This window comes from Caenorhabditis elegans, chromosome II (assembly GCF_000002985.6).
Source record: "Caenorhabditis elegans chromosome II".
Taxonomy (NCBI): domain Eukaryota; kingdom Metazoa; phylum Nematoda; class Chromadorea; order Rhabditida; family Rhabditidae; genus Caenorhabditis; species Caenorhabditis elegans.
In genome coordinates, this window is record NC_003280.10 from 6,864,518 (window position 1) to 6,887,912 (window position 23,395).

General features: G+C 33.3%; 6 protein-coding genes and 7 non-coding genes across 14 annotated transcripts; 4 read left to right on the forward strand and 9 right to left on the reverse strand.

Moving 5' to 3' along the window:
* Window positions 1–1,046: 1,046 nt before the first annotated feature.
* On the reverse strand, window positions 1,047–1,242 carry C44B7.21. The gene has a single exon (NR_051289.1). It is a non-coding gene; the product is annotated as an Unclassified non-coding RNA C44B7.21 (non-coding RNA).
* Window positions 1,243–1,823: 581 nt separating this feature from the next.
* C44B7.18 lies at window positions 1,824–1,909 on the forward strand. Its single transcript, NR_051290.1, has one exon. It is a non-coding gene; the product is annotated as an Unclassified non-coding RNA C44B7.18 (non-coding RNA).
* Window positions 1,910–3,342: 1,433 nt separating this feature from the next.
* Window positions 3,343–3,458, forward strand: C44B7.19. Its single transcript, NR_051291.1, has one exon. It is a non-coding gene; the product is annotated as an Unclassified non-coding RNA C44B7.19 (non-coding RNA).
* Window positions 3,459–3,497: 39 nt separating this feature from the next.
* On the reverse strand, window positions 3,498–3,753 carry C44B7.16. The gene has a single exon (NR_051292.1). It is a non-coding gene; the product is annotated as an Unclassified non-coding RNA C44B7.16 (non-coding RNA).
* Window positions 3,754–4,428: 675 nt separating this feature from the next.
* On the reverse strand, window positions 4,429–6,492 carry clhm-1 (Calcium homeostasis modulator protein). Its single transcript, NM_063002.6, has 7 exons — window positions 6,212–6,492; window positions 5,950–6,104; window positions 5,662–5,902; window positions 5,352–5,466; window positions 5,204–5,307; window positions 5,002–5,089; window positions 4,429–4,752 (listed from the first exon to the last, which is right to left on the reverse strand). Exons 1-7 carry the CDS (start codon window positions 6,320–6,322, stop codon window positions 4,577–4,579), a joined length of 990 nt encoding a protein of 329 aa, NP_495403.2. The 5' UTR covers window positions 6,323–6,492; the 3' UTR covers window positions 4,429–4,576.
* A 392-nt stretch (window positions 6,493–6,884) lies between these two features.
* Window positions 6,885–8,076, reverse strand: C44B7.5 (uncharacterized protein). Its single transcript, NM_063003.6, has 4 exons — window positions 7,895–8,076; window positions 7,306–7,613; window positions 7,108–7,253; window positions 6,885–7,023 (listed from the first exon to the last, which is right to left on the reverse strand). The coding sequence occupies exons 1-4, from the start codon at window positions 8,063–8,065 to the stop codon at window positions 6,938–6,940; spliced, it is 711 nt and encodes a 236-aa protein (NP_495404.1). The 5' UTR covers window positions 8,066–8,076; the 3' UTR covers window positions 6,885–6,937.
* A 233-nt stretch (window positions 8,077–8,309) lies between these two features.
* On the reverse strand, window positions 8,310–12,540 carry slc-36.5 (Amino acid transporter transmembrane domain-containing protein). Of its 2 annotated transcripts, NM_001026855.6 has the most exons (11): window positions 12,444–12,540; window positions 12,102–12,238; window positions 11,188–11,278; window positions 11,052–11,140; window positions 10,911–11,003; window positions 10,778–10,862; window positions 10,533–10,697; window positions 10,321–10,480; window positions 8,992–9,121; window positions 8,758–8,945; window positions 8,310–8,628 (listed from the first exon to the last, which is right to left on the reverse strand). In NM_001026855.6, exons 1-11 carry the CDS (start codon window positions 12,534–12,536, stop codon window positions 8,390–8,392), a joined length of 1,470 nt encoding a protein of 489 aa, NP_001022026.1. In that variant the 5' UTR covers window positions 12,537–12,540; the 3' UTR covers window positions 8,310–8,389. The 2 variants fall into 2 exon arrangements, with proteins under 2 accessions (NP_001022026.1, NP_001022027.1); NM_001026856.3 differs by lacking the exons at window positions 12,102–12,238; window positions 12,444–12,540 and adding an exon at window positions 11,475–11,662 and having other exon boundaries at window positions 8,312–8,628.
* Window positions 8,642–8,662, reverse strand: 21ur-11619. The gene has a single exon (NR_051293.1).
* A 2,127-nt stretch (window positions 12,541–14,667) lies between the features above and the next one.
* Window positions 14,668–15,650, reverse strand: C44B7.7 (gamma-glutamylcyclotransferase; the record flags this gene model as incomplete). Its single annotated transcript, NM_063005.5, has 5 exons — window positions 14,668–14,974; window positions 15,019–15,129; window positions 15,236–15,317; window positions 15,361–15,480; window positions 15,528–15,650. The coding sequence occupies 5 exons, from the start codon at window positions 15,648–15,650 to the stop codon at window positions 14,844–14,846; spliced, it is 567 nt and encodes a 188-aa protein (NP_495406.1). The 3' UTR covers window positions 14,668–14,843.
* Window positions 15,651–16,186: 536 nt separating this feature from the next.
* pmp-1 (ABC transporter domain-containing protein) lies at window positions 16,187–19,237 on the reverse strand. Its single transcript, NM_063006.7, has 9 exons — window positions 19,099–19,237; window positions 18,502–18,738; window positions 18,361–18,457; window positions 18,198–18,268; window positions 17,904–18,150; window positions 17,679–17,857; window positions 16,758–17,562; window positions 16,633–16,711; window positions 16,187–16,418 (listed from the first exon to the last, which is right to left on the reverse strand). The coding sequence occupies exons 1-9, from the start codon at window positions 19,218–19,220 to the stop codon at window positions 16,258–16,260; spliced, it is 1,998 nt and encodes a 665-aa protein (NP_495407.1). The 5' UTR covers window positions 19,221–19,237; the 3' UTR covers window positions 16,187–16,257.
* Window positions 19,238–19,316: 79 nt separating this feature from the next.
* C44B7.17 lies at window positions 19,317–19,459 on the forward strand. The gene has a single exon (NR_051294.1). It is a non-coding gene; the product is annotated as an Unclassified non-coding RNA C44B7.17 (non-coding RNA).
* A 63-nt stretch (window positions 19,460–19,522) lies between these two features.
* pmp-2 (Peroxisomal Membrane Protein related) lies at window positions 19,523–23,288 on the reverse strand. The gene is made up of 9 exons (NM_063007.5): window positions 23,068–23,288; window positions 22,367–22,588; window positions 22,139–22,306; window positions 21,966–22,089; window positions 21,597–21,719; window positions 21,372–21,550; window positions 20,513–21,320; window positions 20,387–20,465; window positions 19,523–19,760 (listed from the first exon to the last, which is right to left on the reverse strand). Exons 1-9 carry the CDS (start codon window positions 23,187–23,189, stop codon window positions 19,600–19,602), a joined length of 1,986 nt encoding a protein of 661 aa, NP_495408.1. The 5' UTR covers window positions 23,190–23,288; the 3' UTR covers window positions 19,523–19,599.
* Window positions 21,722–21,871, forward strand: C44B7.20. Its single transcript, NR_051295.1, has one exon. It is a non-coding gene; the product is annotated as an Unclassified non-coding RNA C44B7.20 (non-coding RNA).
* Window positions 23,289–23,395: the final 107 nt, after the last annotated feature.

Below are 23,395 nucleotides of genomic sequence, written 5' to 3' on the forward strand. Positions count from 1 at the left end.
CAAAAAACGTCTGAGATTCAGCTTAAAATTTTTTTCATTTCTTGGAAAGCTCGGTTTTCTTTGAAAACTGTTTATTATTCAGGACGTACTGAAATAAAGCGGCAGCAGTAAAGATTGATGAAACTGTTCTGATATCTCTTATCAGGTATACAGTACCATAGAATAGTAAAGTAATCCCGTTTCACGCCTCAACAAAACGACTTTCTAGAAGATTATCTTCCGTGTTGGATCCATCGGAAAGATGAAAAAAGTGCGGAATAAAAAAGTACGATACGTACGGGAGAGCATATCCACCTAACATCGTGCCATCACGCATTTTTCTATAAAATCTCTCAAATCGTCGTACTATTTGTTCGGTTTTCATAGAGGGGTGTCATAATTACCATAATATTCAAATATTAGGAAACTGTTGAAAAATATCGAATTACAAGAAAGAGAAGAGAAGAGAGCAAGGCAAAGATTTATAAAACGGAAATCAAGAGCGTTGGAGTTTGAATGATGCCGCATAGGAAAAGTGGTTGACGAGTGGTTCACATGAACAATGGGACCAACTGAATGTCAAGTACTGTAAAGAGTTGAGAATATGGTTCTGGGAATGTATTGATGAAGATGAGTTTAGTTAATAGTTTTACTCTTCCTTTCGATTTTATTGTTCAAAATGCTACTGAAAAAACTGCTGCCAAGTAAAGAAATCAAATAAGAAATATGTGAAGCTCAAGTATTCAACTGAAAAGTATTTGTACACCGAACTGGAACATGAAACCTTTAATAATGGGTATTATAACCCCTGACCACCCCATACAATCTGCCATTACTAACCTGTTCCAACCCCTCATCGGATTTGTTTGTCTAGAAAGTTAGAACACAATCATAACCTATATTTGTTACATAACTTGTTACTTGCGAATGAAAACGAAAAGATAAATACAGGAAGAGGCGGATTGTGATTTTTTGAAATAATTTAAAAGAAAGCAGAAAAGTGAACAAATTTTGCGGACTCATCACAGTTATTTGCATGCTTCTTGTTAACATTGACCGCTCAGAGCCCGGAAATTTGTGGTTATTCACCGCCAGAAACACTTATGATCTATCGGCTGAATCAAAGAGAAAAGAGATAAGGAACTGTCCTCCTTTACTTGAATAAAAATCACAGAAAAAAAACTGAGTTATCTGTGACATTGATCAAAATGAATTGAGGTGCCGCTGAGTGCCGCGCACTATGCGGGAATTAAGACTTAAAAACTAAATGAAGGACAATTTGTGAAAGGTTTTTGAGAAGATTCAGTGAAAGATCGGATCATTAAAAAATACTGACTCTGAAAAAAAAACACGGTCAAGGAGAATTGGAATTTTTGCTGCAATCAAGGCAGCCGTCTGGCTGTAACCTCAAAGAATTCTTAGATTTTTAAAAATTTTGGAAACTTGCCAAATTTTCGAACTTGGATTTTCTGAGACATTTCATAATGCGAATAAATAAATGATAATTCAAATTCAAATATAAAACTCGCGAGATAGGAGTCTCTTTAAACGGTTTCACAATTGACGAAACTCTAGAGCATAACCTTTTTTTATCTATCGAGGTACTTGGAATAAACTAGAGAATATAAAAAGCTTATAATATGTTAGCATAAGAAAACTATCGTAACACCTAGAATGTGATTCCAAATTCGTATCAATGAATTGAAATTCCGTCTCATTACTATGCATTCACAGAGTCAAGACAAAAGATGTTGGACTGGGTGGAGTCGTACTATACATTATATGCCGTTTCAATTCAGTTTTTTGTTCACTCATTCGTCTCAACCCTCAATATATAAAAATGGTTTTTTTTTGCCGTACAAGAAACCTAATGGAACCGCAAACATTTTCACTTTTGTATTGTATTGAGAGAAAAACACTTCATTGACTCCGTATGAGTTGACAACGACTTTATGGAAAGGGCGTTCCGAATATTATGAAATGAGAAAGTATGGAATGAGTGGGTGGGGGAGGAGGGGATATTCGAGATGGAAAACCGTACCTGACAGTCCCTTTCGGTGTGTGTGTGTGTGTGTTCATATGTTTTTTGTGAGAATAGAGGGAGTGACAGATTCTAATCTTTTTATGACTAATAACTCCGTAAAGGAACATGCTAAAGGTTTACGTAAGATTCGAAACACTATTTAAAAAAAGAATTTTAAACACGGAAATCTGGATTAAATTAATTAATTAATTTTAATTAATTTAATCCAGATTTAGAATGTCTCGGTAAGTATCGAGCATTTGTATGTAAAAATTTGAAAATTTTATTCAGAAGTTATTTCTTCTACGAACGTTACTCAATGAATTCTGAAATTTAGTTTAAAATTATTATTTTTAAAAAAGTTTAAAAAATTCTCAATTTAAAACACTATATTTGTAAATAAACTAAACAAATAGAATATGGTCATTATAATACTTACATAGTAAATGATAGACCGTCCAGTTAGAATATAAAATGAACGGTAATCGGTTTGCGGGAAGCCTGAAAAGTGGGCGGTTTCTATAGGTAGACGAACCAATTTATCGGCGCACCGTGACTAATCGGGCTTTCAATAGATGAACATAACCAGGTGCTTGCTCCTTTGAAAAAAAAAGTTTTTTTTTTCTCAGAAAAATTAGAACCGTACCAGGAGGTACCACAAATGTTTACAACTTAGTGAATCATAGTGAAAATTTAGAAGTTTTGTAGAACTCCACATCAAAAAGTTAGGGATATTTGAATATGAAGATTTTTCCGGAAATAGTTGGAAAGGATCCCTTCCTCCAATAGATCAGTAGTATAAACAAATCCAAAATTTTGAGTGTTTTGCATATAAATTGAAGGGTTGTCTCCTGTTTCTCGGACTCTTTGCTAATTGATCCCTCAGATTTTAAATCTAAATTTTACAACTTCCATGTGTTATGTGAGATTTTATGATTAAAAATGGAGGAGTGAGGAGTGTAAAATAAAATCATAAAACACCTGCAGGTTGAGAAAACCTTGAGGAATGAGTAGTACCGGAAGATGCGGGAGAAGAGAGAGAAGCACCTTCTTTTGTCATTCATGTTTAACTGATGACATTTTGAGCTGAAAAGAAGAGAAATAGTGTGAGAAGATGTGATGCACAGAAGAAGAATGGTTTCATTAACTGTGGATGCTTAATGACGGAAATGAGTAATGAATGAATCGAACGGGAGCTGCCGACGTTTTGAAGTGAGCCGACTTGAACAAGAGAACGAACTGTGGGAATTTTTGGGACAATGACTCATGGTGCATGTTGCGATTGCTCATTTAGCTGAAGTTAAGGTGTTTGTAAGGTGGTTATCGTCAATAGGGGATTTACTCATAGTCCAGGATAATCTTCAAAAAGACACTGCAGTTTTTTTTTGATTTTACAAAATTTTGAAAGTTTTGATAAACTGTCCAATATTTGTGGTAAATTGCCAACTTTTTCAGTAATATTGTAATTTTGTAATTATATCAAGCTATTTACTTTTCAAATATCCACTGAAAGTTCAACATAAATCTCGTCAATCTTTTCATTCATTCATTCTTCCGATCCGTTCCGCACTTCATTCAAAGCCTATAATTCATCGAATTATTATAATTCGAAAGCATTTCCGTTGGAACACGCAACATGTATTACTCGTCCTTCCGTTTCTGAACTAATGACAGTAATCAGAGCATGTCTCTTTCTCTGCGCATCTCATTCTTTTTCAGTACTGAACGTCACGCACTGTCAGCTAACGGATTACTCTGTCGAATAGGATATATTATTATGAAGTTGTATTATGGGGTCTATAAATTCAAAGTAGCAGGGCATCCAATAATTGTTGAATTTTGAATTTTTGTGGTAAACATTTTTGATCTCTACTTTACTTCAAAATAAATAAGGTTTTTGTTGTTTTAGAATCACAAGCGCATTAACCAGTAATTTTTTTAGGTTGAATTATCTGAACGTGGAAACATGGAACATATGGTTTATTTTTCTTGCCAGGCCTATAATGAATCTAGTAAGTAGTGCGAATTTTGTCTGTATACACTATTAAAGTCATCTGGTTATTCAAACCATATATTATCACAACCTAGTTACTAGCCAATTGAAGACCAAATTATTGCATCACAAAACCAGTAACCATGATCATCAAATAATCGTATAGAACCAGCCTTTTTCTGTCAAAGGCTCATAGCTTTCGATTTCCAAAAAAGACTAGTGTCGGCTGAGATGGAAAGGAAAACAAAAAAACCGACTCAATTCACTTTGAATCGCTCCATTAATATTTGGTTCCCGTCCGTTAATTGACAAATTGACGAGACATTTGCGGTTAAAAATGGAAATTTATAATTGTCCTAATATTAGTGAAACTGTTTTTGGAACATTTTCAAGAAAGCTGTTCAACTTTCATAATTCACTTTCTAAAATGAATAATAACTCCCGATTTATTATGAAAATGAATACGGCAAGAACTGACACAAATTGGCCTTGACAAAATGAAACCGTGAAGGAATTGATTGAGTTGAGGAAAAGTTTCAAAAAAGAAGAAAAGGAGAGGTAAACCCGAAAAATGAACATTATCAATCTTCTTTTGTCTCATCCACAATAATCTGTGTAAGTTGAAGATCTGGTTGTGGGATACGGTATCCTTTATTGTCATTCCATAATTGTAAAGGTGTGTACATTGTTTGTTGAGTTTTTTCAGCAGCAATAAGGCGGAGACGTGCGAACAAGGGATTATTGACTTCCGGAATTCCTGAAATTAATAATTAAAACTGAAGTAGTTTGTTCTGAATCTGATATTTGTGAATTTGGGTGTGGTTGCATTTCTGAATTTAAGGACAGTGAAAAAAAATTTTAGAAGAGCAATATGGGTAATTATTAAAATTACAGATGCAAAAAATCAGACAAATTGGGCAGAATCTATAAATTCTATAAAAGGGGAAGTTTTGTAATTGTATAAATAGCTGTATCTTAAACTTTTATTAAAATTAAATAGACACACCTGATACCCAATCCCAATCTCTCTTTGTCCAATCCTTTTGTCCAAAGAATGCACGTGCATTGTGTTCAGCAAGTTGAGACGCATGTTCCTTCAAAGAAAATGCCACTTAGCCATTCAAAACCCTCAAAAAACGTAGAGAAGGACAGTGAAGAAGCAACAAAATTGAACAAAAACACACAAAGCAATAGGGAAAGAAATTTACTTTAGCGACCGCGTCGAATTTCTGAGTTTCTACATTTTTGTAAGTCTCCACATATTGACGCTGAACCAGTGTGTACTTGTCACACATTCGATTGCAAGTTATCACTGAAAATTTGAATAAAACATGATGATTTTGGGAAAAGTCTTACCCAAAAATGCAGCCACTCCAGAAAACAGTAAAAGGCCCCACGCGTAAATTTGTGACTCGGCTTCAAGGTAAGAAGCATCAGTTGGGTTTGGAACACATATACATGGAGGACAGTACTGTAAATGTATTTTGTATGTTCAATTATTAGATAATTCTTAAACTGTTTAGTATGAGTTTTTAAGTTTTAAAAGACATTCAATAAAGTATTTATTGATATGATTTTAATTTGTGATGGGTTTTTAAAACTCTTTTTGCCTGTGCACCAACAAATTTCAAATGAAGATGGCTGAAGCCGATAAATTAATACCTACCTTCCCATTGTCGCTAATTTTATTGAAAGAGCTAGTCGATGCATAACTATTCAGAATAGTTGAATTTTTGCACAAAATAGCATCTGATATCAGACAAAACTCATGTGATCGATAACATCTATAGTATCCTCCATCTAAAAATACAACGAAAAGCCATGCAATTGGAGCAACACTTGATTGAATCAATACTTCTATCCACGAGACACAAGTGGTTTTCCAACTATGTCGAGTATCACGGACTCTGAAAATTTTAAAATTGCAGATTCAATAAAATAATCGGTATTAAACCTGAAAAAGAATCCGTGAGCAAGTTTCCAAGTCGTGGAGTTTACAGTTATTCCAATTAATAAGAGAGCTGCTGTTGGGCCAAACATGAATACAAGAGAATGATAAATATTCAATGGATATGCGCATGGACACGAGAAGGTGAGCTTTCGGACGAGCTGAAAATAAAAGTGATAGAAAATATTATTTCAAGTTTTATGTTACCAAATAATCGATTACATTTCAAACTATCAAATAATATTTTAATTTTCCAAAAAGTACTTACAGATTGTCCTCCAACTGTTGTTGCAATAAGAATACCATTGAGTAATGTGCTCCCATGGTTAGTAAAAACATTTTGAAAAACTGTGACAACTGAATTAATACTTGTCGTCATTTTTTCCGTCGTTCTATTATTGTTCGTCCATAACCATTTCCACAGCCCCGATTTTATGATTCACTTGTCGTTTGAATATCAATGGGCGAATAATATTCGAGAATGTTCAATGAAATCCAATGACGTGGCAATTGGAACAGTTGTGAAATGGTTGTACACTGGGACTAAAGAGAGAAGAAATGTGAAGGAGAAGCTCAGAAGATGAATCGTTTATCGGTGGACCTTTTTGTGAGAGACAAAGAGAAGCTAGACAAAACCAACTCTTCATATTCCACTTGTGTTGCTATTGGCGACATATCAAAACATTCAGAAGTCGTGGAAGAGTCTTTGAAAATTTAATTTCAATCTGTTGACAATCAAACGAGGATCATCAAATGTTATTGGAGGTAGCTTTATATATCAAGAAGTTGAAATTTTGGTTTCGAGTTTTCAGTCAATTTTCTTTTAATTTTAAAAATCCAAATATCTTTCCACCATATTTCGAAACAGAAACTATTGAAACTATTGCCTAGTTTTGTGTGTCTCTGACAAAATTAATAGCCGCACATTTCATAATAACTTTGAAAATCGAAATCAAAATTTATTTGGTTCAAAAGTTAACACCATCATCAATATTTAGAAAAGCATCTTGGCAGCCAAGAATGTAATGGCTGAGGAGACGAGAGCCAGGGATCCAACGGCAGAGTTCTTTCTCTTGTGCTCTGGAAAAATGGAGGCATGAGATTTATATTTAACTAGAGTTGTGTTCTCTGTTTCTGAACTAAAAATCTTTAAATTAAACTCACTGCTCTCCCCAGACAAGTCGATGATTCCTGTATTGTTGCGAGTATTTCCATGATAGCTCAAACCTCCCTTCATCCAAGTTCCTTTGGCCATCAAAATTTCAACTTTGCTCACGTTGAATCGATCGATGATTGGCTCGACACGATGTCTAAAAACTTGAATTTTCAGTCAGATGCCTAAATCTCAAAAAAAAAACTTACGCCATCTTGCAGTACAAAGTTTGCTCATCCTTCTCATATTCCTTCATTTCCAAATCGAGACCAAACTTGTCATTCTTATTCTTCTTAATATTTTCGATAGTTCCAGTCATTTCATTGGAATGTTTTCCATTGTAAGCAAGTCCAGCCATTTGATCGAGTTTATTCATGTTTGTTCCCGCGTCATCACGAATACAGAAAACAACGAAATCATCTTCCATCTTTTTATCAGCCGAGTAACCAATTGCAAGCCACGTCTTGTCTATTACGCTGTTTCCGAAAATCTCGATTTCCGTATGAGTTCCATTAGACTGGAATTTATAACTTAAAAAAAACGTCTTACAGTTTAATGAAATCGTCTAAATAGATCTTACAAGTACAGTCATATATTTAGGCCCCCAAAATCGCCGGAATTGCTATTGAGAAACTACCGTAAAAATTAAAACTATCTCTCTTTCTTAATAGTTTTTAAAACAAGAAAATACTTATTCCTACATTTAATTTTTCAAAATAAATGTGAAGCTGTAAATATTTTTAGTCTTAAAGTTGAGAAGAGCCTCTAATCTATTTTCAATGCAAATTAAAAACTAACGATTGAGCTGAATGCGAAGTTGCACTCGGTTCCAACACATCCACGTGGCAATCCAACACAGTACTTGTGGTCATCAAGACAATCGGTCAAGTGAGTTCTTGATGCAGCAAGAGCAAGAAGAGATGAAATAAGAGCAAGTTTCAGAATCATGTTGAAGTGCTTTTTCCTCATATTTTCTTTTCTTTTATATCAGTGTTCTACTGTTTTTATTTTCTTATTGCGATGAAAAACGCCTACCATCTCTATTTTTATTAAATTTCAGAGCACATCTTTATTAACAGTTTGCTCATTCTTCTGCTCTTTCTTCAAAGTTCCTCATTCCATCCAAAATCAAATTGTGGTTGTAAGATAAATATTTAATAGTCGGTATAATTTTTAAATGTCGTTTTTCAGTAAGTAGTTTCGTATTCATAACTTCCACAAATCAACTTTATTAAATGTACATTTAATCGGAGGAGAAATAAGAGAAATATAATTGGATGACCCGATGAAAGATTAATGCATCAGGTGTTGAACATGAGTTATGGATCCATAAATGACAAAGAACATTCCAAGAATAATGCACACAAAATCAAGAAATATATCAAAAAGGAAACCAATACGGCATTCAAACTGTGGCAGGAATATGAGAAGATGGAAAAGTGATGGGAAAACAAGAGCAAGGAGCATTCCAGCAGTCACTCCAACAAGTGGAACCATATCAGAAAGACGTGGAATTGCGTATGACAGAAGAACTGAAAAATAATAAAGATTTGTCCAATTTTCAGAATGTTTTTTCGAATTCATCAAACATTTTTTACCGATCTCAAAAAACAGCAAAAAAATTTTAAGTTACCAAACTATTTCCCTCAGAAAAAACTTACAAACAACAATCACAATAGAATATCGGAATGCAAAATGAACAATTCTTTTTGTAGTTGTAGATACTCCACAAGTTGTTCGAAGCTTCTTCTTAATTGCTGGCCAAATCATTGCAACAATTGGAAATACTTGAATTAGGAATCCTGAGTAGACTACAAAAAGTAAAACTGCTTTCACAAATATTCCGAGGCTGAAATTGGAAAATGATGATTTTTAAATGTAATTTTCTTTCGTACTGATCATTTGGAAGATTTAAAGTAATCGAATCCTGAACATCATTCCCATAAGTCAAAAATCCAAAGAAACCAGCAAACGAGTAGATGACTACAACCATTCCAACTCCCACACTGAGAACTCCAAATGGTCCTGAAACGAATTACTTTCTTTTTTGGTTATTTGCTTTCATGGCAAAGGTCTTCTAAACTGGGTGGAGCTAACACATTTGGAACTCGTGCCAATTGAGAAATACACCCAGTCATTTCTTGCTCAAAGACAGCTACAAATCTTCTTTTCCCCTTCTTTGGCAAGATGTGTTGCTCAAGAGCAAAACCGTTTCCAGTTGCTGAAATATCTCTGTGTATGGATGAAGATGTTCCAGAAATTGAAGAAGTGGATAATTTCGAATTAGAGCTTCTCCGTTCGATTGAAGAAGCTGCGAGAGAAAATCAACGACTTATTCAAACTGTTCGCCATTTTCAAGAAGTCATTGAAGAGCAAACTATTCTTTTGGAGCAACATATAAGAGAGCATACACTTTTGGATGTTAATAATAATGGAGAAGGTAAATAATAGTTTCAACTTTTATAGGGTTTCTTGGAAAAAAAAATCCATAATTTACAGCTAGTATAAACTTGGAAAACCAACAATTTGGCATTGATAATGAGATGGAAAATCATAATCAGGAACTCAATTCTTCAAAAAATGTTCATTGATTTCTCAATCATTCGAATAATTGCCTTTTGCACCACTTGAAAAAATATCCGTCATTTATGTACACTTTGCTTTGTAAAGCTTTATCTATTTGCATCTAACCTTATCCTATTCCTGTTTCTAATAAAATAAATCCCTTTCATCTTTTTTTCGGAAATTGCTCAATCCATCACCCATTTTTGTGAAAGCCGAGAAAAGCTAATGGAAGAAACGAAAAAGTGGTACCCATTTAAATAGTCTGATGAATGAGACGTCACAAGTCCTTTTTTGTTGAAGTAAAACGCCTGCTCATCAGAAAAACGAAAAGAGTAAGAATACAAAAAGATTTGTACAATTACAAATAAGAGGTGTCGTTTAGATCTCTAAAAAATCGTTTTAAAGTCTTTGCGAAGATATTTTCGCAAATTAAAAAAAAATTTCAACGAAAATATTTCAAAAAGGTTTTCGAAAATATATTTAAATTATTTTTAAAGATTTCAATTTAAAACAATTTCTCTAACTTCTATGGCAAGTTTCCAGAAGTCATTTTTTTTATTTTCCTCATTTATTATAATTTACTTTTTACAGCTTGACTTTGATGCCATAATTGCTTCATTTGTTAGTTATTTTTTCATCCTTGTTGTTCTGTAACTAACCCTTCATATCTTCTGGTTTTTTCATTCTATTTTCCAATGGAAGAACCATTGCCTGTCCTTCCAATGCATAAAGAATTGTTCCTGCAGCACTGACAATTCCCATAAGATCAGTCACTGGAGGCAAATCGGCAAGCTTTTTGTGCTCAGTCGTGAGAAGTTGCTGGAATTTTTAAATTAAAACCGTGAACAGTTTCAAGAATTCCTAGACTTACAAACATGATAACAGCCAATGCAATCAACATAAGAAAGTTTCCACCAAGAGATACAAGAGATAAAGCACGCATTGAAGAAAGGGAAACTAAAAGAATAAATGCAGGAAGAACCATTGGAAATAGAGTTGCACGACTTGGAACATCATTCATTACAAATTCGAGAAGCTGAAAATGAATTTTTAAATATTTCAGTAATGCAAAAAAACACGTTTATCAATCCATTTTAGAATCAATTAGCAGCATACCTCATGCAAATGGTAAACCACAAAAATATAGAAACAACAACATATACCAAGCTGTAATATACATAAAGAGGAGTTCACCAGTGCTCTGGAAATAAATATTTAATTAGGGATTTCTTTTTGTTCAAATTAATACCTTGAAACAGGAGCTAATTTACGAATTGGAGTATAACTGGCTTGGGTAGCTTTGTATGCCATATTTCCATAATCCAATGGAGCTGACTGATTTCTTAAATTGGTCAGTTGGGATTTTTGATTAAAGAAAACATTAACTTACACTTTTGACAGGTAACCAGCACATTTCACCAATTTTATCATGCAAAGGGCGCATAGAAATCCAAGTACAACAATGATAACAAGTCCACTCTGAAATTGAAAATGACTAGAAATTTTCAGCAGCAATGTTTACTTACCACATATCCAGATTGCTTGAATGCCAAGGGAACTGAGAAACAACCAGCTCCAAGCATTCCCTTCATTAAGTTGATTAAAGCAAATTTAGAACTGAAAATAATACAACATCAGATAAAACTGATCTCTCATCAATTTTGAGTAAGATTTTTCAGTTTATATGAAAAGTATTATGTGGTCGATAAATGTTTGGAAAAGAATCCTTGGTTATTTTCTAACAGTTCTTACCAAACTAGGGATTTAGAAGTTTATTTTGTGGACAAATCTCAACGTCTTCAAATAAACTCACCTAATAGCTTTTTTATAATGTTCGAGATCGACTGAACTTTCAGATGGTGGAAATAATACTGTCATTTTTTCAAAATATTAGAAAGAATATATATGAATTTTTGAAGCGATGAGAAAATCAGCTGCAAGGCGGAAGTAATGAAGCGTATGATTAGTTGACCACAGTCTTTTTATTAACGATAATAGTTTTCTTGTGGGAGAAGGGGTAGACCGTCTTTTCAAATGTCGTTTTATATATGTAGTTTTTATTAATAAGTCTTCAAAACGGGATTGTGATATTCTACAATTTGAGACTTCGATCTAACAATTAAAGTACGGTGCACTTGAAATCAAAAAATAACTTTCTGAGTCTCTCTCAATTCAGTTATCTCTAATTATTCTCTTACCTAATCAGATCTTCACAAAAGGTCATTTCATCCTGTTCCAGTTGGGAAAATAAAGACTTCAGTTGCATGATGGTTTGATGATTTTAGGATGGAATTCGGATTCATTCAAAAATAGTATTCTTCGTGGATTTATTAAACGAATTTCAAAAATCTCTATATATTCTGATTTATTCTAAGAAACCGGTTTGTTCTGCTTTTCAGGATGATAACGAGGCACGCGGAGATAAAGATCAACAACTCACGAGATTTTTTCTTTTCTTTCTATAAATGACATTTTTCGTTGAGGTCCCAACGCTTCTTCAGCTTCATCCCATTTTGATACTAATTGATATTCTGATTGCACATTGTGCATTCCAATATCGTGTAGATCAAGCATTCGCTGAAAAAATGAATGCAATGAGAAATTTAACTTTCACTTAAAAAATATCTTTGTTCTGTAAAAATTTTTATGTATAACCATTTAACTTTTATTTTTCAGAATTAGCATTAAACAATCGTAAAAATTAGACATAATAACAACTAGAACATTATTCTTTTATATATTCCAACATAATAGTTCAATTTGTCTTTTAAATAAGGCTTACATCTGCATTGGTCATATGTAGAAATCCCTCAGAAATCCTTCGAACTCCATGCTGAAGTCCTTCAGAAATTGATTTTCGTCTATGATGTTCCATTTGACTGTAAAATAAACGATAAATCGAATTCTGATTGAAATGAAAAAGGAATGTTCAAAATGTTAAACGGCTGTCTACAAAAAAGTAGAAGAGGAGGAGTTTTGAGGACCTTCCTGATTTGATTAGTAAACGAAGGACACATACACAGACAAACATGACAGTTTCTGAGAACGGATAACAAAATTAAATGATCACTTAATGGTCGGGTTTGGTCTCAGAGAAAAGAATATGTGATCTATGAATATTGTTTTTTGAAATGAACTTATCAACGTGATAATGATAGGAATTCCTTTTTGTTGTTGTTTTGAAAATGAATCATGTTTTTTTCAGACCAGCAATAGGTCAAGGTCTCTTTTTCAAACTTGATTGCATAAGCAAAAAAATTGTAAATGTCCGTTATGGAAAGCTTCTCGCAACAATCCTCTGAGCATCCTGTGTAACTGATTGAGCAATGCAAAGTTTGAGCAACACAGCAAACTGTTTGGCGGGCCTACGATTCAAATTACTTTTAATACACAGAAACCTACTCCAATTTTTAAGAGTAACACATATGAAACTTCAGACTATCTACCAAAAAATAAGTTAATCAAATTTATTTTCAGAAAATTTCCCCCAGTCTCATTCATTATTTGCCAACAACTTCTGTATCTATAAATTTGCAGCTACCTGAATGGAAATGCAATTTCTTGATTTTTCAAGATTCCTTACAAAATAGTTATACAAACAAATTGAACTTTTCAATAAATAAATAAAACGAGAAAAATACAAAAAGAGTCATCATTGGGTATGAGTCTTGCAGAGCAAATTCTATTATTCTTTTAAAAAAATAAAAATCTCCAATGGTTAAAAATTGAACATGTTATGCTGCAATATCTCAAATAAAAATGAAAGCGACCTATAAAGATCATTCTTATGACCTTGGAAACTTATAATTTCTATTTATTGTGTAGGTATATCTCTCGTGAAAAACAAGTAAAAGGTAGAAAACAAACTGATAACATTTTCTGTGTAAAACTAGAATTTTCAATTGTTCATTGCCTTTCGAAAGAATTCTAGGTAACATTATCCAATCATTTGATCACATCAATCAGTTCGAATAATTACTCATTAAATGTTTGTGTCTTGGCCTTTTGACTGGCGAATGACGTGGCAAAAATACTTTGAAAATTGAGAGTTGTAGTGGAAAGACAGACAAGAAGCTGGATGAAAAAAAAAATCTATATGTAAATATACACATGGTAACACAATAAAAGTGTTTGGTTAGTTTCAGGATTTAGTTTTTTTTTCAATCTCTAGCAAGATTTTTATGACTAGAAAGAATATATACTTTCTACGGCACTTACAAGAGTTTTTCTATGTAAAACATTGTGCCAGTTTAAACCTCAAACAGTAAATTTTAATTATAAATTTAAACTTCACTCGGATCTAAGAACCTCTGTACCTAATGCGAGTGGGCGAGAGATGAAAAACTCGGTATCTCTCATGAAATGAACACGTGATACTTTTCATCAGCTCCCCAGAACTTTTTTGCAACTTTTCTTCAAAATAATATTTGTCAAATTTCGATGTGTACATGGTACATGGTCCCCAATTTAATTGCCACCATGTATCATTTTCAGGTCAGATTTTTTGACGTAATAGAATAATTGCGATAAAAAATTGGATTTAAAAAGAATCTTACAACTCTTGTTATTTTCTCAAAATACAGTATCAAGAAATTTTTATTTTTAACAATATCTGAAAACATGGTCGTATAAGACTATTTCAACCAGAACATTTTTGACACTAGAAGCAGAAACACACAAGGAATTAAAACTTCAAAAAACTACTAAAAAAGGCAATTCATGTAAAAAATGATGTAAAGCCTCCTCAATTTGATAAAAGTAGCGTCAAAATGTTTTAGAAAACTCGTTTCCATTTGCCATCATTTTCATCGTTCTTCGGCCCATTTGGGTAGTGAATAGAAAGAAAAACATTGGTTAAAAAGGCGAAAAGAAGAAAATTAAATTACCAAATGTGTGAATTTGAAAACATCTTAAATTAGACACATTTAGACAAATTTACGATAAAATTATCGGAATTTAGTTGGAAAGTTCTGATTATTGTGGCTATGTCTTGTGATTTGATGGGCTTTTTGTTTTTTTAAATAAAATTTATTAAGTCCCATTTTTAAAATAAGAGAAAAAAAATTAAAATGTTTATAAAAAGAACATTTTTCACAGAAAAATCTTCCACTTAAAAAAATCACAGATTTTAATTCAAAAAATAAATTAAATTCGACCTAATATAATTCATTTGAGATCCAAATCACAAATCCACTTTTGCATTTAATTTAGCTAAAAGTGGAATATCCACGTCAACAGCACCCGCGAATCCGTTATCTTCAATTGCTTCTAGTTTTTGAATGTAGTCTGCTGGGAGTTTGTTTTCTTTGGCTCCTGAAATATGGCAAATGTTTAATTCAATTTAATTTTGTACAAACCTTCCGTGATAACTAGTTTGTAGTGTGGGGATGGTGCCATTGGATCAGCTTTTAGATCCGAAAATTGATAAGTTCGGCAAGTGATCACACCTTTTGGAGTTTGCACAGGAACTGGAAAAGTTTTTAGTTGATTTCGAGTTTTTGGAAACTTTGTTATTTTGCTTCGAAACACCGATTTCTATTTGAAAAATGGGGAATTTTATTAAATCGAACTTACCCATCAATCTATGATATCCAAATTCTTGCTCATCAAGTGAATCCGAATATTCATTTGGCATTTTCCATACGCATCCCCATACCTAAAATAATATTTTATGAACATTTAATTTTATCACTGAAAACCTCTTTTCCTTCCGCTTCCTTAATAGTTGCCAATGCACCTTGCCACCTTTCCGAATAGTTTGCAAATTCTAAACGAAAATTGTCCAATTTTCCATTGCAATCGTATTCTGCACCTTTTTGCTGGAAAAAATGAATATTTTTAATTTTCAATAATTAATAAAACTCACTCTGTACCGAATTCGATCTCCGAGAAGATTACTTCCAAACGCAAAATAATAGAAGAATGACATGGCTTGGTGCATGGAATTGAGTGGCAAACGGGAGGAGGAAGAGACCAGAGACTGAAGCATTTTTTATCTTTAGTAGTGGAAGGGAAACGAAACGACACTCCGATTTTTACAGCGTGAATTTAATATTTGAAAACATAAATAGGACAGAGAAAATTAATATTAATGAAAGTTTCTCTTACTATTAGACTTTTGAATGCTATGAAAAATTATTAATAACTATTATTATTAGTTTTTTTTCAACTTGTTATTGAGTTACTTAAACTTAACCAAATCAGGTATGTAAATTATTCAAAATATTTTCAGAAACTCGATTTTCTTATTTCACATCAAGAAAAACTTCCAAAGGTTTTATTAACTGGACAAAAGCATTTAATAGAATCGATAAATGATGTTTGAGTAGACGAGGTCTAACGACAGACATGTGTCTCCGCGTTTTTCATACTATTTCCTTTTAGCTGTTCAATCTTTGAAAGTCAAACGTCTTTTGCAAAGATTGAGAAATGAGGAACTAGACAAGGAAGAAACATTGAAAAATAATGCTTGTTTTAACTTGAGAACCATAGAGGTACTTATCAAAAAATAATGAAATGATACGATATCAGAAAACTTTATTTACATGAAATCATTCTCCAAAAAGAAGACAATAATATTAAAAACTAGGAAGAAATTAAGATCCAAATTGATCAGACTGATCATCAATTTGTTCGAAACGATATGATCCACGTCCATCCATGTAAAGTGAATATTCATGATATTTCCACAGACTTTTTCGGTGAGAAACTGTGAATAATGTGATGTTCATTTCGCGGCACAGTCGATACATTGCTCCTGAAAAATTTATTTGGATATTTTTTGGGCATTATGAAACTGCGGCTTGTCACAAACCACGTTAATTTAAAAAATGTAAGCATGCTTTAAAATTCTTATCTTAACTTTTGTATGTGTTCAATTTCTTCTTTTCAATATCAAAGAACATCACAAATCATAATAAGTGTTCCAATTTTTGCACATGAGCACGATTTTTCTAAATAAGAAATCATACCTTCAACATCAACACTAACTGCAGAAGTACATTCATCCAAAATTGCAAATTGTGGTTTGTGGTAGAACAATCGAGCCATCTGAATACATTCCATTTTCTTCATATTTTTAAATTCTAAATATTACCGCAATTCTTTGTTTTTCTCCTCCTGACAGTACATCCATCCAGTCTTGTACTGCAGACCATCCACCTTCTCTTTCAAGAATATTTGTTAATTGAACATTTTCTAACATCTGCTCTAAATCCTTGTCTGACATTCCCTTCATTTTCATATCAAATGATGTATCCGGATAAATGACTTGATCTCGAAGAGTTCCAAGAGTCATGTAGGGTCTTTGTGGTACGTAGAATAATTTTCCTTTTGCAGGTTTTGTCAAAGTTCCACCCATAACTGGCCAAAGTTCCCCAAGTGTTCGGAACAAAGAACTCTTTCCACATCCATTTGGACCACAAACAAGAACATTTCTTCCAGATGGAACTTCAAAACTAAGACTTTCAATGAGTATATCTCCATTTGGAGTAACCAATGGGACTTCATCAAATTTAATCATATTGTCCTGAGCCAACAGTTTTCCACTTCCAGCCTTTAGCATCAATCTCTGGCCTTCTTCTCCACTTTCATCAGCAACTTGTGCTTTCTCAAATCTTCCAGCTTTCATGTCATCCAAAACCTTCATCAAAGTATCAACTCTTGTTGTGAATCCACTTAATCTAGTCATATCTCTTCCAGCAAGTGCCAATCTTCCAAGTGCTTCCGACAATTTCAGCATCATTCTTCCATTATTGTATAGTTCTTGCATTAATTCATTTCTGTCCATTTCATTGAACTTTTCATTATTGACATCAAAGAATGTCTTGGCACAAGCTACCCATCCAACGATATTGGTTATGTATTTTCCAACAATATTGTCCACGAAACCGAGAGTGAATCTTTAAATTTTAACATTAAAAATAGAAAAAAATCGGAATTGTAAAATAGAATCTACCATTTCTTTGAAGGCTCAGCTTTATAATTTCTAGAAGAGAATTTCCATAGACCCACTTACCTAAACATGATAGTCTTTCTCAAATGATAAACCAAATTGTTGAATGATCCCATCAAAGCCTGCTTCTCCGGCTTATTTCCTTGATAGAATGCGATTTCTTCACTATTCATAATGAGTCGAGAGTTCACATATCTGTATTCTCCTTCTAGAACTTGCTCTTCCACTGTTAGCTTGGCGATCTTAAAATTATTCCTATTTAGGTGTCCTGTAAATCAAAAAACTTACTGGTCTTCTGAGTTTTGTCAATACAACCATTGAAGCCATCAAATAACCAAACAAAAGTCCAGGTCCTTCCCATCCTAAAGCTCTTCCCAGTTTGAATACATACAGGAATACGTCTAGGATCGGCTTTGTCATATTCGAATACAACTCGACAATTCCATCACAGAATTTTTCGACATCCTGAGTCAGAAGTTGGTCAGGATTTTGAATTCTGCTATCCAAATTTGAGATCTGATAATATGTGAATCCTCTGAAAGTTATTCAAAATTAAAAGTTGTCCCTTCTCTATCAACAAACCCAAGATATTTTCCATACAAGTACTTGGTGAGATTCTCTCTGAATCGTAGTTTCAACTCAGACAATGAGAACTGAAATTTGAATTTTATGTGAAAAAAGAGTCAAGTTTATACTTTTAATTCTCTTCAAATCAAAAATGTAAGATAAGCATGAAAACGCCCACCTTGAGAAGAGCATTGATAAGTGAAATTGCAGGCAAATTAAGGAAATACTTGAACACTGACATGGCGAACATTATAGGACTACGATCGACAATAGATCTGGAATTTCAGATATTTTGGATAATTTGGATAATAAAACTTACGCTTCAACGCTTGTTGCATTAGTAATCATGTAAACATCAGCAATTGTTCGAGCAAGGAGAACAAATCCTATGACAATCATATAAAATACTTCAGATGAAAATGGTCCAGGAATTAGGATTTTCAAAAGTTTCTTCAACTTTGCAAAGAATTCAGCATTTAGAGAAGCTTTTGTTTTTCCCTTTTTGACATCTCCCGAGCCAACTGTCTCTGACAGGGATAATCCTTTTCCTTCATTTCTGAAAATTTTGATAGGGAAAATTGATTTATAATCATTGAAACAGTTTTCTATTATTCACAGTAAATACATATTTTAGGTGGTTGATTTCAATAATCATATGATTCTATTGAGGACTTTATATTATTATTCATCTCACTAGAAATAGAGATGAGCAGAAAACTAAAAAACTTGGAGGTTCTGAACGTTTCGAATTGTTCAGTCAAAAATAGAAGTGATCCCGGTCAAATTCAAACTATAACTGGAAAATGCATTATATTTCTGGCTTGTGTCTCCAAGATTCCCAGAATTATTCTACATTTTTAAGTGCCAGTTTTTCAATTTCAAAGTATTGTTATTTATGTTTTCCTCCAAAAATCACCTGAAGCTTGCAGAATATATCTTTGCAATAGTTATACATCCAAATATGCCAACAAATGCTGGTGACCAATTCTTATAGGTTAACGTAGAATTCAGAAGCTGTAATTTGGATAGCACTGCCATCCTGGCCACAAGTTATTCTGTAACAATAGGAGAAAATGAAGAAAGACTACGAAAAAACGACAAGTATGCACAAATACTTTAAACATTTTTGCCCATTGTTAAAGCGATAAATCAAAAGAAAATTGAGTGGTGGTTGAGGCACCAAAACGCGACGAAGTGAGAACTGATAACCACTACCGCCTTTTTGTAAAGAGGCTTATTCCGTGAACCAGTGAAGAGAAACGGAGAGGCAAATTCCGTTTTGATAAGAATAAGGAGAAGATTGTCTGCTGCTTGGACCGGATACTCGAGTAACTGGCATCATTAATTAAAACTTATTTATTCAAATAAATTTATTCATTTTTTACCAGCTTTTGAGACAGTAGTAACTAAAAAGAAATTAAGATCCAAATTGATCAGATTGATCATCAATTTGTTCGAAACGATATGATCCACGTCCATCCATGTAAAGTGAATATTCATGATATTTCCACAGACTTTTTCGGTGAGAAACTGTGAATAATGTGATGTTTTTTTCGCGGCAAAGACGGTACATGGCTCCTGAAAAATTTGGATTTAAAATCAGATTTTCTGCCTAGTAGGGGACGTACGCCTGTCTAGTGCCTATATGAGTGTATTACATTAAACAGGAAATTGATGGTAGGCACGAGGCAGGCCTTTATGCCTGAAGAAGTGCCTGTACCATCAAGATCCAGTTAGGTGTTCGCATGTTTTCAATCTCAAAACTTTACAGATTTTTCGACTTTGTCCTTTAGAGCGGCTAAAGTTTTTTATGGTATTAAAATTTGATAAAGGTCTTTTTTCCAAAAAAGACTGTCTAATTACCATTGATAAACAGTCTAGATTTCGATCGTAACGTTTTTTTTTCAATTACCAAAAAACTTCTTTTCAAACTCTTTGATAAACATTAATTTCTAGTGTTTTTTTTTCAATAGAAAAACCATCTTATCGGTGACTTTTTTCGGGAAAAAGGCTAGCTGAATAGACAGATCTTACTTTTAATGGGCATTTTTATGATATAAAAAAAAGTTATGTTCAATTTCCGTACAAAGTTAATGTCATGGTTGATAATTCGTTGTGTATGTCAAAAAACTATGATCAGGAAATTCAACTACTTTTTTCGATAAGATAGTGAATCATTTTATTTTATTTTTTCATAAACATACCTTCAACATCAACACTAACTGCAGAAGTACATTCATCCAAAATTGCAAATTGTGGTTTGTGGTAAAACAATCGAGCCATCTGAATATGTTTAACTCTAGCTTTTATTTCAAATTCTAAAAAATTACCGCAATCCTTTGTTTCTCTCCTCCTGACAGTACATCCATCCAGTCTTGAACTGCAGACCATCCACCTTCTCTTTCAAGAATATGTGTTAATTGAACATTTTCTAACATTTGCTCTAAATCCGAATCACTAACACCTTTTCTAATCATGTCAAGTGGTCTATCTGGATAAATAATTTGATCTCTGAGAGTTCCAAGTGTCATGTATGGCCTCTGTGGTACGTAGAATAATTTTCCTTTTGCAGGTTTTGTCAAAGTTCCACCGAAAAGTGGCCAAAGTTCTCCAAGGACACGGAATAGAGAGCTCTTTCCACATCCATTTGGTCCACAAACCAATACATTTGTACCAGATGGAACTTCGAAGTTAAGTCTTTCAATGAGCACATCTCCATTTGGGGTAACCAATGGTACATTATCAAACCTGATAACATTGTCTTGAACACGTAAATTTCCTGATCCAGCAACTAATTCACTCTTGATCAATGCAGAAGATTCTTCTTTTTCTCCAACCATTGTTCTCTTATAGTTACCACTATTCACATCATCCAAAACATTCAAAAGTGTATCAACTCTACTGGTAAATCCACTTAATCTAGTCATATCTCTTCCAGCAAGTGCCAATCTTCCAAGTGCTTCAGCCATTTTATACATCATTCGACCAGAATTATAGTATTCTTGCATTAACTGGTTACGTGACATTCCGATGAATGGTTTGTGTTGTTTATCGAAGAATGAACTTCCAACTGCATACCATCCAACGACAGTTGCAAGATATTTTGCAACTATATTGTCAACGAATCCAATAGAGAATCTGGAAGTGAGAGGTTTTTACGGTTTTCTGAAAATTCTAAAATTATATTACCGGAAAAGAATAATCTTTCTGAGATGTTGAACAAGACTGGCAAATGTGCTCATAATCGTCTCCTTCTCACTTTGGTTTCCTTGATAGAATGCAATTTCTTCACTGTTCATAATGAGACGAGAGTTTACATATCTGTATTCTCCTTCTAAAGCTTGTTCTTCTACCGTAAGTCTTCCAATCTGAAGTTTCAACCTTTGTGACAAATTTTATTTTCAGGAAACTTACTGGTCGTCTGAGATAAGTCAGCCCAACTCCAGTGAAAAGGAGATAAGAGAAAAGAATTGATGGAGAAGAGAATCCAAGTGATGTTCCAAGACGGAATAGGTACAGGAATACGTCGAGGATTGGCTGAAATTAAATTTTAATTTTAAAAATTTAGGAGTTGGATCTAGTTTGTTATACAACTACGTTTGTGTTTCAGTTATGAAACTGTATAACTGTATTTTTTCCGATTTAATGTGACTATAATTTATTCCAACTGAACATAGAATCGTTAATAGCCTTCCAAGCCGGTACAGAATGTCTGCCTCCCTGCCGGCTTACTTTCCCATTACTCTTGAAAAGAAATCCTCCGTGTAATAATTTTCTTCATACCTTTGAAAGATTTGAGTACAATTCAACAATTCCATCACAGAATCTATCGACGTCTTGAGTCAAAAGTTGATCAGCATTCTGAATTCGAGTATCCAAATTTGACATTTTGTAGAATGTGAATCCTCTGTAATTATTTTCAATTTTCCAGAACAAAAATCAATTTAAACTCTTACTTAAGATATTGTGAATACAAATGAGTGGACAATCTTTCACGGAAACGAAGTTTCAATTCAGCAATTCCGAATTTCAGAATAGCATTTGTCACGGAGATTGCTGGCAGATTCAGAACGTATTTGAATGCTTCAAGAGCGAAAAGAAGCGGGTTACGGTCAATGATTGAACTGAAAACTTTCTTTGAATTCTTGATAATTTATATTTTAATTCAAAGTTCAAAAACCTACGCTTCAATCTTTGTCGATGTAATAATCATGTAAACATCTGCATAAGTACGACAAAGAAGAGAAACTGCAATGAGAATAAGATAAAATGATTCCTTCGAAAAGAAGCCAGGTATCAAAATTTTCAGAATTCTTGCCAGTTTGCCCAGAAAAACTCCATCAACATGAGCTTTTTGCCCTTTTGAGCCATCTTTCTTCGTTTTTGCAACCAAGTGTTTTGTTCCTCTGAAATATTGGGTTTGTTGCAAGCTTTTTACTTTAGAATTTTTTGGCTGATATTTTTTAATTTACATAGATATTTAGTAAAAAAAAACTCGGAAATATTTTTGATTTCTCAAAACTTACAGTTTTGGCAATTTGCCAGGTTTCTTACAAATTTGGACTTTTATATACATTTACGTCGTATTTCAAAAGCTCTAAAATCTTTAAATACAAATGACCCATCTTGAGTAATATTTCAGAAAGGTTCCCACTGAAACCAGTAATTTTTAATGTTGTTAAAAACAAAAATCATGTTAGGGGTGATTTCCAAAAACATAGGATCACTTTTAATAAATAAGTCTATGTTTTTATTTTATCTGGCATTCGGAATTAAGATCGTTTTGAAGCTTATAATCGTTAAAAATGAACTTTCCAATCTGATCAAATTGTAGTTTGATAGAGATTCATATCGATTTAGTTGGATTGATAAGAAATGTATTTACCTGATATCCTGTTTGTATAACTTAATCAATGCAAAAACTGCAAGCATTCCAACCACTCCAGGTGCATATTGTTTTGGAGGAATTGCTTGTCCAAGTAATTGAAGCTTTGAAAAAACTGCCATTTTTGAATACGAGTAGGTGCGCAGGCAACCAAATTGTCTGTGTTCAGTTCATCATCTCATCGTTTTCTTATCACCTCCCATAAGGTCATAACGAGAGATAATGTGAAATTGAGAGATTTAGAAATATAGAATCAGTATGCTATAGTGTAGTCTTAAAGGGACTATATGTAGCCATATTAAGCCTTCTTTTGGCAAAGAAATATCTG